General features: G+C 35.2%; 1 protein-coding gene across 2 annotated transcripts in view; it reads right to left on the bottom strand.

Moving 5' to 3' along the window:
• LOC111505991 (CUGBP Elav-like family member 1) overlaps positions 1-18450 on the bottom strand; it is a 901046-nt gene extending 882596 nt beyond the window's left edge. For both annotated transcript variants that reach the window (XR_012467628.1, XM_074183776.1), the window contains exon 1: positions 18258-18450. Coding sequence is in view for 1 of the 2 variants with exons in the window: in XM_074183776.1 (XP_074039877.1) it covers positions 18258-18349 (92 nt within the window). In the remaining variant the exon portion in view is untranslated. The remainder of the gene's footprint in view (positions 1-18257) is intronic.
• Between the last annotated feature and the right edge of the window lie 213 nt (positions 18451-18663).

Genomic DNA, 18663 nt, shown 5'->3' with positions numbered 1-18663 from the left:
AGTTTAGCCGGTGCTACTGCTGGTATAACGAAAGCAGTTCAAGCAGCAAAAGCGAGTAGGGAGCAGTTGAGTGAGACAAATCGCCATAATAAACACATGGAGGCAATTGCTATAGGTAAACAAGGAAGTGGTATCTACTTGAAGCCTTACCGCAAAGGATTAGGAGTCTATTTGAAACCTCAAAATTCAAAAAACTCATAAATTTGCTACCTAAAAGAGCTCTCTCCAATATCGACCTCAACTATTACGCTAAGAAAATGACGATTCCATATTTTCGGGGGGTATATATGCGTGACGATTTACCAAAATCAGGACCACTCCGATATGAATCTGCCATAGTAAATTTGGATAGTCGACATGGTCAAGGGACACATTGGGTAGCATATAGAAAAAGGGGAACTTCGATAAAATATTTTGATAGTTTTGGCGATTTACCCCCTCCCAAAGAACTGATTCACTATTTTTATATGGGTTCGAATCCTATCAATACTATCACATATAACTATAAGCGTGAACAACGATTCAACACAGTATGGTGTGGCCATTTGTGTTTGAAGTTTCTTCAGAACAAGACATGGAGTTAACACCAGTACAGGATAGGGAGAGTATCAAGAGGATGAGTCATTCATTGATCGCATATTCCAGAGTACGCACTTTACAAAAAATGAGTAAAGAACAACTCGCTGATATGCCGAAAGAGGTGTTGATTGGGTGTGCATCACATGAAATTGCATCTGTATGGGATAAGTTACCACAAAACCTACAAAATGATATTGATGTCTTGAAGTATCAGTACTGTCAAGAGCATTACAATGATTCCAGCGGTAGCAGTAGTAATTCCGATATGAATGATGGTCCACCTACAAGAAAAATTTTTTGTTGTTATTGTAAAGTGAATGATGTGAATGTAGTCACACATAATGATATGGATAGACCACCGAAAAAGCGACGATTGGTCCACAATTTCTGCTGTCAGCAATAAAAAGACATGAATCATCGAAAATTCGTCAGTCATGTCACGCACGTTTTCATTGTCGGGATTCTCTAGCGAGTTGAGTGCCAACTTCTACCCACCCATCGAATTGGATACCGATAGTAATTATGGTCTGGGATTACATGGTTTCTACTCCTACAATTCCATATTCAATGTAGATGCTAAGAATAATGTTATCGGCTATTCGAAGACAATTATCTCACCCCCCACTATTATAAAAATTCCACCTGGGGCATATGAAATTGATGAAATTAATAAGGTGATTCAAAGATTCATGAAATCCAAAGAAGTGCAACTAGAAAATGGAATTGAAGAAAATATCGACGAAGTATTTCTCCTACGTGCAAACAACAACACTCTGAAATGTGAAATGCGATCGAAATATTACATTCATCTCAAACATGAAAACAGCATTGCTGAACTTCTAGGGTTCGATGACAATGTTTTCAATTGTGGTGAAATACATGAATCAACATTGCCCGTGAATATCAATAAGGTGAGGATTATTCGTGTGGATTGTAATGTCACAGCTGGAGCATATTCGAATGGCGATGAAATCCATAGCATCTTTGAATTTGATATTGATGTAGAGCCCGGTTACAAACTCACCAAGGAGCCACAAAATATTATTTATATGCCAATCCGACCTGGTGGTCGTCAGTACCTCGACAATATCACTCTTCGCATATTGGATGATAATGGTAATCTGATCAATTTCAATGGTGAAAAAATAATAGTCAAATTGGAATTGATAAAGCTATAATAATCATCATTTCTCATATATTTATTCACAACATCGACAACAGTCATTAGTAACAATCATCGTTCCTCATACGTTGATTCAGAACATCGATGACTGTCATTAGTGTATCATAAAGAAAATGAGTAAAGGAAGCATCGATAAGTTTGGTCGCAGAAGTAAGGCAGTTTCAAATACTGTTTTGCGTGGGCAGCCTGGAGTTGGTTTCAAATTAACAACCGATGGAAACTTTGATATGGAAAATAAACGTTTGAAAAATATAGCAGAGCCTGAAGAGAGTACGGATTGTGTTAATCGAGGATATGTCGGTTTTTACATCTCAAAGATGAGAGGAGAATTAGATACTGATATTGACAAAATTAATTTGAAATTAGATGGAGTAGAAAAATATTCCGTATCAGTGAGGGAAGATCTCATTACGCTTGGACTGAAATTAGTAGAATTTGTAAAAAAGTATGAGCATATGGATAAGGATATCAAATCGCTGCAATCTGATTTGAAAAAACAACCCTCGATAAGCATTCAAACGATCGAGCAAAAACGATGGTGAGCGATGATCATCTGTGAAAAAAGTCAATATAAAGCTGAAGTTGATCAAATTGTTACTCAGTATTTGTTACTTCCTAACGCTGAGCAGGTGATATTCATTGATGGAACTATAAATTCTGCGATTATCGTTTCTAAAAATGGGGTTGTGCTTCAATAGTCAGCGATTGCCGCAGCGGCAGCAGTTGAGTCAGCATAATGTATTTGGTGGAGGCTATGATCATGTGCATTTAAAGAAGCGAAAATCCAGCAGTCGATTCATTCCACGTATATCTGCCAAACGGTCAAGATATAGAATAAGTGCTAGTAGCCTGAACTTTCTCAAATCTATTGGCTTGAAGGTGCGATATAAAAAATAGTAATAACATGGCGACAATCACCACAAGTGATAAATTGGAAGTGTTCGAGGAGCCCATGTTCGACCATTCCCTCATCAGCCTTCATGAGCATACATATAAGCCGTATGGTTCACCATATTACAAAAATTCAGATGAAATACGAATTCCAATCAATTATCAAGATCTCATACTCGATATTGCAGATAGTTACATTTATATCGAGGGGAAGTTCACACCATCTGATGCCACAAAGCGGTGCTACCTATCCAATAATGCTCTCGCCTTTCTCTTTGACGAAATTCGCTATGAAATGGGTGGTGAGCAAGTGGTTGTTGTTCGAAAACCCGGCATAACTACCACAATGAAAACGATGATATCATTCGGAAAAACGCATGCAAATTCGCTACTACCGATAGGATGGGGACTCGATGTGAATAAACAAGATATATTCGATCCCGTTAGCAATGTATTTAGTGGTAAATTACCCTTGAAGTATCTCATGGGTTTTGCTGAAGATTACAATAAGGGGATAATGAATGTGAAGCAGGAGCTCATTTTGATTATAGCTCGCTCATTCAAAAATTCATTCATTGGGGAAGTCGATGCAGATTTGGAAATCAATAAAATAGAATGGAGAATCAGGCACATTGTGCCGGAAGATCGACAGAAACTGAAACTATTGAATCGCATAAATAAAAATGGTAATAATGCTAAAGTGAAGGTGGCTTATCGTATGTGGGACCTTTATGAATTACCCACACTTCGTGATACATCCTCGGATATATGGGCGGTGAAGACAACCAGCAGCCTCGAAAGACCACGATATATCATCATCGGCTTTCAAAACACCGACCAATCCGAAAATATGTCAAAAGATGTAACGAAATTCACACATGTGAATATTAATAATATTCGACTATCTCTGAACTCTGAAGTATACCCATATGAGCGTTGGAATCTGGATTTCGACAAGAAGTTAGACTCATCAGCTTACTATGCATATGAAAACTTCCAACGTAGCTACTATTATAAAACTATGAGTGAACCGATGATGGATATTGGTAGCTTTCGCAACAACCCACTATTCATTATCGACTGCTCCCATCAACCCGAAGCTATGAAGTCATCCACTGTCGACATCAAAATAGAATTCGAAACACGCAAGGTGAAGTTTCCAGCAAACACCAAAGTATATGCACTCATCCTCCACGATGCTGTTCTATCATATAATGCTCTTAATGGCTCTGTTCAAACTGGATTGTAATAAGATTGACATGTAATATGCTATGAAATATTCGATATTGATGAATAATAAAACACTCAATAATTATGTTATATCTTTTATTCACCAAACAATTAGATACAAACAAATATGGATTGAAACATTATTTTATTCACAAACATATACAACAGATTTCAAATATTTACAACACCATCATTTATCGCTTCTTCCAGTTGCGGGTTGGGACTCTGTGGTTCCAATTGATATTTCTCTATGATATTTTGCGGTAGGTAGGTGCATATGTCTTGAAGAAAATGTTTCAAGTCTGCTTCAATTATTAACTCACAGAACTCATCCAAATTTCTACTCCCATATGAATATTTATGACACAATGCCACACCGAGTTCATACTTCTCACTAAGCTCCAAAAGTTTTCGCACCTCTTCAGCATCGTAACATACACTCAAATCATAATTTGATGAATGTAGAGCATCAAAACTCAGATCAGCCATCTCCCAAGCCATTTTTCTTATGGCGGAATCCAAATCCACTGCTTCCGGCCACTCTTGGGCTGAATATTGCATCCACATATTTATAGAATGGTGAGTTCTGGAAATTCATAAATGGCATTCATTAGTTTGCAAATAATATAAAAAAAATACTCACTTGAAATCTGACTATGTCTATGAAGTGACCAAGTTGATACATATTTTATATTAATCTACCATATTTTCACTATTTACAAAAAAAAATCATAATTTCAAAATGTTCAATCTAAAACATTGAATTTCATCAATGATCGGGTTTTAGCACCAGGATAATCCTGCGAACTTTGACCCATATAAGTAAGTGTGAATTTGGCTTTGGATGAATTCACTTCACGAATGAAGTCTTCTGGTAATTGCTCTGTGACATGTTTTGGAAGCCATGCTTTAAAAGGAGTATCACTTTCCTCATCCAATAAAACTACTTGAATTGATTTACCATATCGTGTGGAATACATTGACATTTTTTCAATTTTATATTCTTTATCAATAACCAGAGCGTTTATAGGTTTCTGCTCTAAAGCTTCACTTTGTTGAATTATAGAAAAATTAATTTTTTCAATGTCAAATTTCAAATTATCCATATTCATAAATATAGTGAAATTACGGTTAATTAAAATAAAATATATATTCACCTCACTGACGAAAACGCCCTCTCGGATGGGTTGATACTCGTTGTCTTCACTTTGGAATTCGACAAGTACTTCTGTTTACCTATTTGGGTATTTTAGAGTGTCTAAACTGAATGTGGAAGCATGATATTCTGAACTTATATAGGAATTACCAACAAGGGAGGGGGCAACGCCGAACGCCCACTGTTCAAGGTTATATTCTGTACACGTCACGATTTCATTCAAGGTCAACATTCAATGCCATGGAGCAAGCTCAAGGTAGTCGAAGTGACGAACGTCAATGTCAAACCCCACACTCAAGGTCAAACACCGCAACGCCTAATCCCACTGTATATTCTGTACACGTCACGATTTCATTCAAGGTCAACATTCAATGCCATGGAGCAAGCTCAAGGTAGTCGAAGTGTCGAACGTCAAGGTCAAACCCCACACTCAAGGTCAAACACCGCATTCAATCTCATACTATGTGTACGACGTTCAAGGTTAGGTGACGTCATACGATATTCTGAACTTATATAGGAATTACCAACAAGGGAGTGGACAACGCCGAACGCCCACTGTTCAAGGTTATATTCTGTACACGTCACGATTTCATTCAAGGTCAACATTCAATGCCATGGAGCAAGCTCAAGGTAGTCGAAGTGTCGAACGTCAAGGTCAAACCCCACACTCAAGGTCAAACACCGCATTCAAGCTCATACTACGTGTACGACGTTCAAGGTTAGGTGACGTCATTCAAGGTCGTGTGACGTCTCAAGGTCAAAAGGGGTGGGGGGAGGCGTTCAGTCGGCATTAGCACCCTACTGATGGATTTTCTGAAATACCTGAAACAAAACCAAACTAGCCCAAACTAACCATTATCTCTTCTTTTACTAAACAAAAAATTATAAAAAAATATTTGTTACGAATAGAGTATTCGAACCCGCCACAAAAATTAATCATACGTCAATCAGTCAACATCCCAACATGAAAGGCATTTACACTAACGAATACCTATGGATATGAACACTGTCACGAATTAATTATAGAAAGCGGGTAGCGAACCTATACAATCGAATTTGAAAGCGAACGCATACGCTCAAATCACAAAATTATCGGAAACCTAGATACTCCCAAATGGATAAAATTTCGTGAATCACCTTGTATGGTTTAGCTGCTAAAACTGAACTCAAATCCAACTCATTTCTATATGAAATATTTTTTCGAAACACAATCAAGTACCCCGTTATTTTGATGTTTTTTACATAGAATACGGCCCTGTTAATATTTGTTTGCCTTTCTGCTCCGCTGTGCCTCTGCTGTCGGTACACAACTATTGTGATTGTTTATAAGTTAGTTGGCAATATTTTTGCTAATAAACGACACTTTGGTAACTTTCATAATATAAATCACTTATATCACATATTACCTTTTTTATGATAAATATCCGTTGTCTAATGCTAAATACATGGTGAATATTAGACATAACCTATATGAACGCCGATGAAATATTGTTGATATTTAATTCATCGTGCATTTAGAGGAAGTGACGGGTAAGTTTTTGATGTCAGAATATATCTTTTAATTAGCTTCAATAATGAACCAGATATTTGATAATTCAGGCCTATATTTTCAGTTGATAGTTTTGTCTTTTTGAAGCTAGATTTGACTCATTTCATCTACGTTTTAGGTATATATGTTCACCATAGTTCCGTCGTCATGGATAAATAATAACCAACTCTCATGGCCAAAAATTGATGCTGATAAGCTAATACGAATCCACAATTCTATGCCCGAAGCCAGTTGGTTTACAATGATGTATAAACTAAAACGAAATCAATTGCTGAAGAAGAACTATTAAAACGAATGCTGAGGAATTATGATACAGAACAAGAAACAATTATCAATTCTATGCAACCCAAAAAGCAAGCAGGGTTATTTTCATTCAAACAAGTTGTCACAGAAAGTGTGAAAAAGCTAGAGTTATGTATCTTTTATGGGACACCGTCTATATGACAGTAGGTAATAGTTATTAGAGGAGTTATTTCTGAATACTTTCTGTAAAGCATACCTTACTGTACCTAAATTTGTCATCATTTAAAGGGTTGTAACACGAAACTGCTTCACTCAGAACAAAATATTCAGGTTTTCCAAAGTGATAACTGAAAACAGAAACTTGAAAGTGCAAACCCTTTGAATTTTATAGTCAAAAATTCAAAATGGAAGAATGAAATCGATAGTGATGAATGTATAGTACCAGTGTTCCTTGATTTCAAGAGGGCACTTGAAACTATCGATAGGCAAATATTACTTCGTTAACTAAAATATTATGGTATCGATGGAATAGCCTTAAGTTGGTTCGAAAATTATCTCAATGGCAGGTCACAAATAACTAGAGTGGGGAAATTTTTCTCAAATGAAATTTCAAACAATATAGGCATACCTCAAGGGAGTGTCCTGGGACCACTGCTGTTTATAATTTACCTGAATGATGTAAATTATATACAAGGTTATGATTTTTTGAATTTATTTGCAGATGACACGTTACTTGCATGCTATGGACATGACGCTGTAGAAACAGTGGAGCACATGAATCGATTGTTGAAAAAATTGAAATATATTTGAACGAAAATAAACTGAAAATTAATACGAATGAAACCAAATTAATGATAATTAGTAAGAAACATAAACTGAAATCAATTGACTATGAAAAACTTCAACTCGAAGTGGAGGGAGACAAAATTGAATGGGTGTCAGAATTCAAGTATTTAGGTTTCGTGTTGGATGAATCCCCAACACTCAATGCATACTGTGACTATATTTGTAAAAAGATATCAAAAAAACTATTTTTTTTCTCCAGGATTTCATCGGAAGTTTCAAAAATATCAATATACAGAACCATTATACAGCCCCATTTTGACTATTGTAGCACTTTACTTTATCTTTTCGATAAAAACAATATACAGAAGTTACAGAAACTACAAAATCGAGGTTTAGGAATCATCTTAAAATGTAATAGATACACTCCCATTCAATGCATGCTGAGTGCCCTCAAGTGATATGATGTGGCAGATAGACTGTATTACTAAAGTATGATATTCATCTATACAATAACCAGAAATTTATTACCAAAATATTTTGATTCCTTCATTACGTACAATAATCAAATTCATGACTACAACACAAGAACCACCAATCAATTCCACATTTCCAGGGCAAGAACAAAGCAATCTATGAAATCGTTGTTTTTCAAAGGATTGAATGATTTCAACCAATTACCATACCACATTGAAGATTCTGTTACTTTATATTCATTCAGGCTCAGTTGAAAATATATATTACATCACGTACTCTATGAATTTTTGGAATTTTTTAATACTTATGTTTCACACCATCGAATTGTTTTATTGGTTCAAGCTTTTATGTGTTCTGTATACATTGTGTTACATCGTGTTACATTGTGATATGTTGAATATTTCATTACCTAACGACTCGAATAATTGTGTTTATGCCCTAGTATAATTGTAATATGGAACTAACTATTCTGAATATTCCTGATTTGTTCTGTGTTATGGGACAATATTCTCAGGAACACATTTCTATTTCTAGCTTTTAAGTTTCTTGTATTCATATATTATTTGAACGTATTTTATTGTTAGAAGAATTTTTATACAATTTTAATATTTTTTATATACCATTTTAATATTTTTTATATACCATTTTTACCTTTTTGGACTCGTATTTATATTAGGATTTCCTGTTTTCAAATAAATGAATGAAAAAAAAAATAAAATATATGTGCTCGATTTGGTGAATAAGTTTCACGTAACGAGTTCAGTTACAAGGAAAAATAACTCCGGAGTTTTGAATAAAGCACCTCAAATTGAAGTTTTGGGAGCATTTGCTGCAGAGCCCATGAGCCCTTACGATCAGTATCAGAACAGATGGGTATATCACGCAAGACTGAATAGCAATATTAATAGACAAAATCGTCGCTATTGGAAAGACGATAATCCACATCATTTTTGGAAAGGGCATACACAACAACCACAAAAAGTTAATGGTTGGGCAGGTATTTTTGGAAATGCCATTATTAGTCCATTATTTCTGGAAAAAAAATCAACTGGCAATCTGTACCTTGGAATGCTTGAAGAGACTATCGATCCTCTTATAACTCACGAGCTACAAATTCAAATAAATGCAAGAGGAAGTATAACTTTTGCAGGGGGATCTGTTACATTTCCAGTAGAACGGTGATCCATCTCATTATTTTTTTCCGTCTGACGTTGGTTAAAAAAGAGATTTTCGGGTGGATGGATTGGCAGAAGTGGAGCAGTTGAATGGTCTTCGAGATCACCGGATTCAACACCCTAAGATTTTTTTCTTTGGGGGCATCTTGAATCCGTTGTTTATTAAACACATCTTTCTGATATTGAAGAAGTCAAAGAACGAATTACAGCAGGATGCCAGTCAATTCCTAGGGAAGTTTTCCGTGATATTAGAAGGGAGTTCGAAAACAGGCTCTATGACTGTTCAGAGCAAAATGGACAGCATTTCGAACAGTTTATAAGATAAGGGTTCGAACGGTGCCACCTACTCTTCTGACCATTTTCATTAAAAGAAGTCAACACAATAATGCATCTCGGAACAGGCAATTTCTGAATACATGTGTAAGTTTGGAACGCTATTTTTCGGAAAATGTTTATCAAAAAATGATAAATTCAGGATACCATTGGAAGCAGAATTGCCAATTAAAATAACGTGTCACTTGACTCTTTTTTCCATTTAAAATTGAAAATGTCCCCCTTTAGAATTTTTGATTCCTTATATTATTAACGGGAAGGTGTGTGTGGAATTGGCCGCGGTGGTAGTGCGCCCGACTCACGATCGAAAGATCGTGGGTTCGAATCCCGCCTCGACCAGATATTTTTCTCGAGAGAATTAATCTGGTTGAAGCGGGGATGATTCTGCAACCATGTTAGGAATCACACGTCAAAAGGTAAGATCTCGTTAATCCTTAGCTCGCACAAGTTTCTCAACTTCTGAGAGTTGTCGTTCGTATGGGGGTGATAGCTGATTAAGCTGATTAACGGAAAAATAGATTTTAAAAAGATTTTTTTTTAACAGAAGCATGATATGAGAAGAACAGAAGCATGATATGAGAAGTTTTCAAATTTACACCCTGTATACCTTGTTTCTGCGGGGGAAGTTATGCAAGTGAAACGTCAAGAACAACTCTCTAAGGGAAATCACGGAAAAATTATTAATTTCAAAGAAAGCGCATTTGTTATTTTAGAAAGTAACAAATTTATTTCGAATACATTTCTGGAAATTGATCGTACCTGGTTACCATCGCTAAAACAAAACGTTGATATATGAACCTAAACTGAATTCTCGGAAAGCATTTTGTATGTGTTTTCATGGGGAACTAGGTCTTCGAGTATGACATCTGGACATTTTATTTTTTCGTCTTCAAAGCAAGTATATTTGTTTCCGATTGATATGATTTCGAAACTAAATTATTTTGGGTTCTGGTAACGGATTGATTCATGAAATATAAATCATGTAGACAAGTTCAATGCATAAATATTGTTTTTACATTGACTTTTCAATTTTTAGTCAAAATTCATAAATACTATAAGTTATTACGCAGTATCTTTCCGCTTCACCTTTCATTACACTTCAGCAGAGTCTCTGACTTTTAGTTTTTCAGATTTTGGAAAGGTAGAAATTCAGAAAAGCGGCAAATAGTTTGGGAATATATTTTGAATTCCAGAAAGTTAGAATTTTCAGTACGAAGCGTTATAATTTTACTACCATCACCTAACTAATGTGCTGATCAATGAACTCTGGAGATAAAATTGAAAATGAATTCATCTAGTTCGCAAGAAAATTGAAAGTTTCTGCAAATGTTTTCAATGAATACAATATCACAAATATCCCCAAATCATTTGGATAATACAAATTGTTTGTATTCACTACCTACTCAAAATAGAGGAATGATGAACGCAATAGGAGCCATTTGAAAAACATATTCTTTTCAAGAAGACGCGATATTTCAAAATATTTCCCTTCACAATTCAATAGAGTTCACTATTATCGTTTGACTATGTATGGGAAAATGCTACCCAGTTGTAATTTTTCATTGAAAAATACTTCAATTTAATACATTCATACATACTGTTTCCGTCAGTATAATACTTGAAATTATGATAGATAAATCAGTTCTGATGTAAGATGAATGAAAGCAATGAAAAACCGTCTAATCCGGAAATGGATATGAAATGTAAAATGAGGTAATATATGCAGTCGAACAAATGAATATTTTCGATGGCATTCAGTCTGGTACAGGTCAAAAAATAGTGAAAACATCGAATAAGTGAAATGATCAATCTCCTGAAGTTCTTATAAAACAGCTTTGATTTTGATTATTTCATTTTCAAATTTTTGTTTTATTACATAACTAGCGACCCAACCCGCACGGGTGCAATGTTGATACTGAATATACATATAAACGCTTGCGATCGCTGCTGATCATTAAGTACTTTACGGCAAAACGCGGCCTTCGACGTGCTTTGATAAGTACGCCCCCAGGCCGTTACCGCCGCAACCGCTGCATTTCGAATCTGTGATATCTTCGAAAATATTCATTTAAATTACATGCTGCAAAGTGCCATATTGATCTATATTGAATGCACAATATATTCGAGGTACTCAATTGGATGAGGATTTATGCTGTACCTACTGCTAAAAATCATTGATGATATCGGAGCTGAGATTGATGTCAATTTCCTTTCAAACGCAGATGACTTGAAACTCTATCACAATATAACATGATTGCGAACGTCTCTCCCTGAATTTAAATCGCGTTGCTACATGGTGTCGAAAGAATAATCTATCTCTAAACATATCCAAATGTAATGTAATGTCTTACCCACTGAAAACGAACTTGAATTCACACAAATACGTCATAAATAATCAAGTTCTGGAGCGTCCTGACATACTCACTGATCTAGGTGTAACTTTTGATTCATCCCTCTCTTTCATTTGGTAAACATATTGACACTACTCTTACAAGCAGTTTATCGCATGTATGGATGTTTAGATAGAAATACAAAAGACTTCGAAAAATCTTCAACACTAAAATTACTTTATTTCACTATTGTTCGATCTTGTAGGGACTCTAGTAGTCCCTACTATCAGGTTCATATCAATCAACTAGAAACCCTAAAATATATGTCTTTTTAACTTGAAGGCACATATCCTACAGTAGGAATACCCTATTATGAATTGCTTGTAACTCACTATTTTGGTAGTTTTGAGGTAAGGCGTAAATAATATTCATTTCTTTTTTTATTCAGGGTCATAAACAATATCATCACCTGCCCTCAACTGTTACATATGTTGAATTATTGGGTTCCGAGACGGTCATCTAGGAATAGTGTCACATTTCATCTCAACACTCCGCGTACAAATATAATGAAAAAATCTCCAATTTATACAATGTGCGATACCTCTAATTCTGTTAGTCCTATATATATTCAACTGCCAGATTATACCAATCAAAAGACATTTCTTAGCTAACTGACACTTTTGTTTTTATATGTTTCATATAGATTCACAAATCATATTATGTAAGAACATAATTGTAGGTGCCACTGTTACTAACTATTCTATAATTGGGTTCACCCTGTGAAATAGTGCATGAAATAAATAAATAAAATCGCTTCATGAGAAGTGAAGAATGAAAAATTATTATTTGGACTTTTTCATACTCTTTTGAAGGCGTACAATACTTTTTTAATTCAATTTATTTAAAGTCGCATCAACCTCTAGGGTTACATTAGTACATTATTCTGATCTATCTCATAGTTTTCAGCCAGAGTTTGCAATGTAAGCGCAAAAAATGTGTTTATTTACGACATCACATTAGAAACCTCTGAAATTATCAGTCTTTCCCTACTATATTATGCATGTTATATACACATGAACCTTCCTCTTGGATCACTCCATCTATTGAAAAAAAACGCATCAAAATCCGTTGCGTAGTTTTGAAGATCTAATCATACATAGGGCAGACAGCGAGAAGCAATTTTATTTTATACTATGTAGTGATTCGAAATCAGAAACCTTTCGAAGCTGGGATATATTTATTTATATTGTGTAAATGTAATGTATATTACATGACTGTTTTTCAAAATCTTCTTTCGTACATTAATGAATATATATGAAAGCATGAGTTACATGAAGGCAAGCTGCTCGATAATCCCTCAGATATTTTTGATAGTTTTGCAGATTTCCTCAGTGGTTCTTATATAGTGTCAACATTAAGTGACCATGCGAACAACAGTAGTGATATTCCCAGCTTAGCAATCAAAAATTTTAGTATTGAAGATGTTTATCAAACCTTAAAAAGATTAAAGCCTAAATTTACTGTGGGACCTGATCATATTCCAGCATTCATCATTGAAGATTGTGCTCTGGTTGAACCACTAACAACTCTTATTAATATATGCCTGAAAACATCAACTGTACCATTAATATGGAAATGTCGAAAGTCTACCCAATTTTCAAAAAAGAAGATAAAAGTGAGATAAAAAATTACAGACCAATCTCTATCATATGCAACTTTTGTGAAGTGTTTGAGATCAACATGGTTCCATGAAAGGACGTTCAACCACCACGAATCTTGTAACAATCACTCGATGTATTGCAGAGGGTATTGATTGTCAGTCTCAGACTGATGTCATCTACAATGATTTTTGTAAAGCGTTCGACAGACTTGACCATAGTATCCTGCTCAACAAGCTTTCGACTTTTGGGTTATCCAATGAATTAATTACCCTCTTCAAATCGTATTTTCATAACTGTAAGCAGTACGCCCAACTCAATGGCCTCAAGTCTATCGAATATATAGCCACATTTGGTATACTACAAAGATCAAATCTAGGACCCCTACTATTCAATATGTTCATTATTGATATCGCAGCTGAGATTAATGTCAATTTACTTTTATACGCAGATGACTTGAAACTGTATCACAATATAACATGTTCTAATGATTGCGAACGTCTCGCCCTGAATTAAAATCGCGTTGCTACATAGTGTCGAAAGAATAATCTATCTCTCAACATATCCGAATGTAATGTCTTACTCACTGAAAACCAACCTGCATTTACACAACTATGTCATGAACAATCAAGTTCTCGAGTGTCCTGACACACTCACTGATCTAGGTGTTACTTTTTATTCATCCCTCTCTTTCAATAAACATATTGCCACTACTCTAACAACAGCTTATCGTATGTATGGATTCTTAGTTAGAAATACAAAAGACTTCGAAAAAGCTTCAATATTGAAATTACTTCATTTCACTTTTGTTCGATCTAGGCTGGAATATGCATCTGTCGTGTGGAGTCCCTACTATCAGGTTCATATAAATGAACTAGAAGCCCTACAGAGGCGCTTCCCAAAATATATGTCTTTTAAACTTGAAGGCACGTATCCTACTGTGGGAATACCCTATTATGAATTGCTTGTAATTCACAATTTTTGTAGCCTCGAGGTGAGGCTTTAATATTATTCATTTATTTTTTCATTCAAGGTCATGAACGATATCATCATCTGCTCTCAACTGTCACATATGTTGAATTTTCGGGTTCCTAGACCCTAGGAATAGTGTCACATTTTATCTCAACACTTCGCGTACAAATATAATGAAAAAATATCCAATGTCCTAGATATATTCAACTGCCAGATTATACAAATCAAAAGACATTTCTTATCTAACTGACAGTTCTGTTTTTATTTTATTTTTTTATATAGATTCACAAATTATATTATGTGAGTACATATTTGTAAATGCCACTGTTACTCCCTATTCTGTAATTGGGTTCATCCTGTAGAATAGTGTATGAAATAAATAAAAAAAATAAATAAATGAATAAATTACAACAGTATGTCAGATACTTACAAAATAAGTATGGCACCAATATTCAAGTTGTTTTTGATGGATATAATGATAATGTTGAAACTTATGCATCTCAGAGAAATCGTAGATACGTAAGTTATACTCCAATCAATTACCTATTCATTAGAAAAATATGTTTTTTATTTTTTCAAACAGCCACATGTAGTGTCATTTTCATAGAGTTCAAATAGTTATTCCGTTGCCCACCCAATTCTACAGGAAGTATTAGAACACTCCTTTTCTATTATTAAGCTGGCAAGTACATTCTTTCAATATGTTAGTTTGGTGTTTTCTCTGTCCGAAGTAACTGAGTTTTATAGTGTATGTGTATACCCAAATAGTGCATGCCCACAGTTGATGTGTTTTGTTACAGCATACAAAATATGTTGAAACATTATTTTTATGGAGCGTTAATGCTCATCTTTAGTCTTTATGGAAAATAAATAAGTTCTTGATGGAACCGGCCGATACTTGATGAAAATCCATAACGTATTCAAGAAACACTTCATTGTGAGATTTTCACTGAACAGATTTTCACATACATGCCCGAAGAAGCTATTGTATAGCGAAACACGTGTTGCGTTTTTGTTAAACAGTTGAGTAGTGAAAATCTCACAATGCAGTGTTACTTGAATGGAAAAGTACATTATAATTCATTTCAACTGTATGAATTTATGGAAGAAAAATGCCAAGTTTTTTGACTTTTTTTAAAAAAGGAACACCAAGAAATACATGTGTTCCTATAACTAGTCTAATTAGTGTTGATGATTGAATAATATTTGTTTTTTTTTATTTTCCTCACAAAGAGGTATGATTAATCACCCGTGTCAGCAAATTTTCAAGACATATTTTGGGTTGATGGGTGCCTCCGAGAAAAAAGGGGTTTTTACGAAAATTGCAATTATATAACTCAAGCTGTCAACAATCTATTATGTGGCGTGTCCTACAAAAATATTGATGATCCTTAGAATAATATATCAACTACATGTTCACAAGACTCATCCTTACGCACAAATAAGTCCACTAGGTTCAACTGTTATGAGTTAATCAAATAATAACTCCTGTTTGTTCAGATAAGGCAATCAAAACATGATTTGCATTCCTATCCAATTAGATAGTTCAATGATCGAGGTTGCTCAGCTACATTTATACATTAAAATGTTTCGAATCGTACTTCAAGATATTCGGGATATGAAATCTCTGTGGATTCCTAAGATGACGTTTTCGTAGGGAGCGGAGTCTCCGTCCACATTTACTTCAGCTTGTTATTTGAGAGCAGTTTGGTCCAACAATGCATTTGCGATTCAGCTCGGCACCTAAGGCTGGTCAAAACAGCAATAATCTGTTGTAGGATTATGAATGACCTGTGTTTCAACTAGTTGCCGTGCTGTGAAAGCTGCTGTGGAAATCAGAAGACGATGCTCATCGGCGGTCAATGTTGGAGTTTGGCTTTCCAACTGACCGCCTCAGGACGCCTCATCATCTTCGATATTCGAGGATTGAGTTTTCTGTCGATCCCATAGATAGCGTTTTCATCATGTAACGATTGTTGTTCTGAGACGTGACTCCATAGGTATATATGTCAGTTTTTAAGTAGCCATTTTCATGGATAGGTCCGTCACATATTCTGTCAAGACGGCTTGGTGATACTTTGCAAGAAAATTCAATTTCTGATGGCTAAGGGACTTTTCATGTCATTAAATTACCTTTTTTATTTTTAAAAAAATTAGCTTTATTGGACGGATTCAATCACGTTCGATGAAAACGTGTTTATTCAACTACTAATGGTGGCTTCAGTAACGTCCGTTATTGGAAATGATTTAAAATGTAGTGGACATATTTAAACTCAAGATGGGTGACAACTCATTGTTATTTATTGGTTCAATATAATTTTTTGACAATCACCGATTACTTCACAGATATTCTCTTTCGCAAAAATTCATCAGAAATGTCGGGCCTCAAATGAGTCATGACATCAGGTTGTCGCTCAAATAAGTCATATCACTATACAGCGGAGATATAGTAGGGAAAAAATTTACGTGATTCAAGAGATTTCAAAAATAGATACAGAATTTCACTGTAACACAAAAGAACATTTCTTACAGTAACTTATTCTACAAACGCACAGGCACTTCAACACCACCCTTCCAACAAAACCGCTTTTCATACCAAACCGAGTGCGTTATATGGACACAGGTCTAGATTATCGAAACGCCTACAAGAAATAATGAAAATGGCTTATTGAGATCGCGTAATTTTTCCTGACGTTCCTTAGTCTACTTTTCATCCATGGACCATAAGCCAAACTAAATGTCACGTAAGTATTTCCATCTTCGACAAACAGTTATGAAAGACCACCTCCAAAATATATTAGAATAATACCAACACCATATTCAATTGTATACTGACACTTCAAAAACGGATGAGGAAGTGGCAGCAGCGATCATTGGTCCTAACATCTCCATTCAAATGGAACTTCCCCAATGAAGCTTTGTTTCTAGAGGAAAACTATATGCCATATACCGCACCACCCTTTTCAGCAACGCATCCACTCACAAAAACTATATTATACTAACGTACTTCCTCAGATCTCTGAGTATACTGTAACGATTGTATCCCACGAACTATTTAGGTGAGCAAATCGAGAACCAACTCTATGAAGCAGGGATAAATGATAAAAACATAAAATTTATATCGATCCCATAGCACATAGGAATGAGAAGTGATGAAGAAGTTGATAAAATAGCCAAAGAAGCAGTAACCAGCGCAATTTCTAGAAATGTTACCAAAACGATGACAGGCGACATGCAGAATTCAATTGAAGAGATCATTCTGGTCGCATGGCAGAACTATTGGCAATTATTATCTTCAAAGCTAAGAAAAGTGAAAAGCTCCGTGAAACCATGATCTACATCACTATACCCAAACATTGAAGGGACCAAGTTATTATAACCAGTTTACGGTTAGGCCACACACGCCTAACTCACGAGTATTTGCGTCAAAGCAAGAATGAACCAACATGCAAAGCGTGGATCTGACTGTGAAGAATCTCTTCAATGACTCTTCGCTCTTCAACCAGCAGAGGAAGTATCATCGAATACCATTATCTCTGAATGATACACTAGGTCCTGATTGTGCATTTGATAAATTATTGTCTTTCTGTTCTCTATTCAAATAACAAGTACACTATGATTAGAAATATGATACCTGAACTGTTACCCTAATAACCAATTTGATTGATGCGTTTTTTTCTAATAAAAAAATTTCTAACCTGAAAACCGGCGGCGGGGGAGCTGGTACGAATAAGTTGCAGGGATCGAAAAATCCTTCTTCGTATGTGTTGTTGTAAAGTCCCGGCCACATGTTTTTGAATATTTTGTTTCAGTTCACATAAAATTTAGAAAACGCACACCACAAAAAATGACAAGAAAAAACCACACGACACTGACACTGAAATTTTTGACTAACTGATTTTTGGGTGATTAATTATTTGAAGCATGGTGTCAAAGTCAAAATGCATACCTTCCGATATACAGTACGTATTCATATTCGATTTATAAGTATTTCCAGCTGGCTCAGATTCGTTTTTCCGGGATATGACAAAGATTTGAGGAAATGAAAATATTTTTTGAAACCACTTGGACAGAGAAGCAAGCGAATTAAACTTTAATTCTCAG

This window comes from Leptinotarsa decemlineata, unplaced genomic scaffold (assembly GCF_025532065.1).
Source record: "Leptinotarsa decemlineata unplaced genomic scaffold, Ldec_3_MD MMD2_tig00026345_RagTag_RagTag, whole genome shotgun sequence".
NCBI classification, from domain to species: domain Eukaryota; kingdom Metazoa; phylum Arthropoda; class Insecta; order Coleoptera; family Chrysomelidae; genus Leptinotarsa; species Leptinotarsa decemlineata.
This window is presented reverse-complemented; position numbering and strand designations above follow the sequence as displayed.